Here is a 2,339-nt window from a genome sequence, read left to right on the forward strand (position 1 = left end):
TTCTTTCTTTCTTTCTTTCTTTCTTTCTTTCTTTCTTTCTTTCTTTCGCTCCCGGGTCTCTCCTGCTCCTAAGCTGGGCTACCATGCAAATTATCTTCAACTTCCTCCCTGCAAATCCTACTTTCTTACCCGGGTATCTGAGCATCTCTCCCCCTCGCCTCTCCCCCCCCCCCGAACCCTCCCCCACCCCCAAAAGGTAGCATCCTCTAATCTGAAATGCACCTCCAGAGACACTAATCAGGGAAAGGAAAGGAGTGGGCAAAGCCGGAGCAAGTGAGGCATTGCACCGGGAGCACGTCTCTACTGCCTTGAAAGAAAACCCAAAAAGTTCCCAGGGTGGACTTCGGGCACATTAAAGTAGTGCTGGGAATATGCCTGCTCGGAGACTTCTCCCTTCTGGAACTGAGCTGCAATCCATCCCTCCTGCCTTGCTCTCTCCAACACATCCACATTTTGTGATTTCATACTCCCCTCCACCTGAGATGTTTTTATTGTTGTTTATATCTCTGTTCCTATGCTGAACAAAACCAAAAAGCACCCCCCACCCCTTGAGCAAATCACTCTCCTCTGCCTCTGGTTTTGGAGCAGGCTACAAATAAGAATCCTAACAGCAGCAAAAAATGAAAAAATAAAATAAGATGTGAAGGCGCCGGTGCCTGATTCACAACAGTTGTAAAATAGGGGCTTCCCGGCTCGGCACAAACACACAGACAGACACACGGACACACACACACACACACACCCCTGGGTGGAAAATGTGTGGCTCCCAAAAATAAAGAAAGAAATCCTCTTAATCTTTTTCAGCACCACCGGCGTGTGGACAGCTGCTGCCAGCCCTGCTGCCCTCCCCTGCTCTTGTCTGGACTCTCTGGCTTTCACAAGTGGCTTCATCTCGCCCCCTCAAAAAAGTGGGGAAAGAGGGAAAAATAGCCCTAAATAACCCAAATGGAGCTGACCCCCTTCTCTGCCTCTCTCCCTTCGGTTTCCAAGAGGGTCTATTATTTCTTTCCCTGCTGCTTCCGCCCCTGGCCAGCCGAAAATGAAATACAATGAAATTGAAAGGAAAGAGAGCCACAGAGGGAGCGAGAGACTGCCTTCCTCTTTCGATCTCTCCGGAGAGTTCAGGAGGTAACTCACCTTTGTGCATGCCAGTGAACCTGTCCTTCAGCACCGTCAGTTCATAGATCTTCCCAAATTCCTCGAAGAGCGGTTTGAGGTCTTTCTCGTCCAGGTTACGGGGGATCTGCCCAATAAAGAGCTTAATGGCATCGTGGTCCTTCATTGGGATGGTGGATGGGTTTCCGGGACTATGGTTTAATCCGTTCATATGCCCATTGGTGCTGGGGTTGCTGTGATTGCTACTCAGGCTGGTATTGTCTGGCTGTCCATTTGCTAACGTGGCCATCTTTATATACATAGAGAAAATCTTATTTCCTTTTTTCCCCCCCTCTTCTTTTCTCTCTCCCTCCCTCTCCCTCTCCCTCTTTCACACACACACACACACTCACATACACACACTCCTCCCTCTCCCTCTCCCTCTCTCTCTCTCTCTCTCTCTGGGTCTGATCTGATTTTTTTTTTTACATTGAAGATCTGTGTCCTTTCCGTTTAAACAGGCTGGATCGGTTCAAATTCCCAGCCAGACTAGGGGGTGGGGTGTTAGTGTGCGGATGTGTGTGTGTGCGGGGAAGGGAGGCTGGGGGCATGGGGCTGCTGCTGCCTCTGCTCGACCCGAGCCCCCTCCTCCCCTCCGAGCATCCCCTGTCTGCCTGCCCCGGAAGAAGCTCAATGGTAGCTTCCAACACAGCCCCTGGCTATAAATAGCACTAGGCGCATGGCTCTTTGAGAGACAGTCAATTTCTATTGTGCCAAGTGAGCAAAGGGGAATGGTTGCATTTTTAGGACCAATGATGATGATTTTTTTTCTTCCTTTTCCTTTGCAAGCCCTCCGATCAATCGCTGTTGTTATAATTTCAGTGATCATCGGGAAATCTTCCTTTTATTTGAGAGGGAAAAAAAAAACACAAACCCAAGGTGTTCTGACGTCTTCCTATTATGATGATGCCTCTTATTTATTGTTTACTCTTATTATGATTTCGTGATTATATATAATAAAAGTAGTTGAGATACGGACAAATACTCTGGCTCGGAGGTTGCCATTGCTGTTGTTGCTGTGGTTGTGATGTTACAAGTTCTCTTTACTATATCTATTCTTGTTGCATCTAAAATAAAAAAGCATGCTCTTTAAGCTCTTTTTTTTTTTTTTTTTAATTATACTGCTGCTGATGACATCAAGCTAGGAAAGGTGCAAACTGTATTATTGTAGGTCTTTGGAGGGA

General features: G+C 47.2%; 1 protein-coding gene across 1 annotated transcript in view; it reads right to left on the reverse strand.

The window, feature by feature from the left end:
- The window catches only part of LOC118158714 (CUGBP Elav-like family member 4), a 926,766-nt gene extending 925,058 nt beyond the window's left edge, over positions 1-1,708 (reverse strand). Inside the window, exon 1 of the mRNA XM_035313400.1 lies at positions 1,138-1,708. Coding sequence (XP_035169291.1) covers positions 1,138-1,417 — 280 coding nt within the window. The 5' untranslated portion in view covers positions 1,418-1,708. The remainder of the gene's footprint in view (positions 1-1,137) is intronic.
- Between the last annotated feature and the right edge of the window lie 631 nt (positions 1,709-2,339).

This window comes from Oxyura jamaicensis, assembly GCF_011077185.1.
Source record: "Oxyura jamaicensis isolate SHBP4307 breed ruddy duck chromosome Z unlocalized genomic scaffold, BPBGC_Ojam_1.0 oxyZ_random_OJ72400, whole genome shotgun sequence".
Lineage (NCBI taxonomy): Eukaryota > Metazoa > Chordata > Aves > Anseriformes > Anatidae > Oxyura > Oxyura jamaicensis.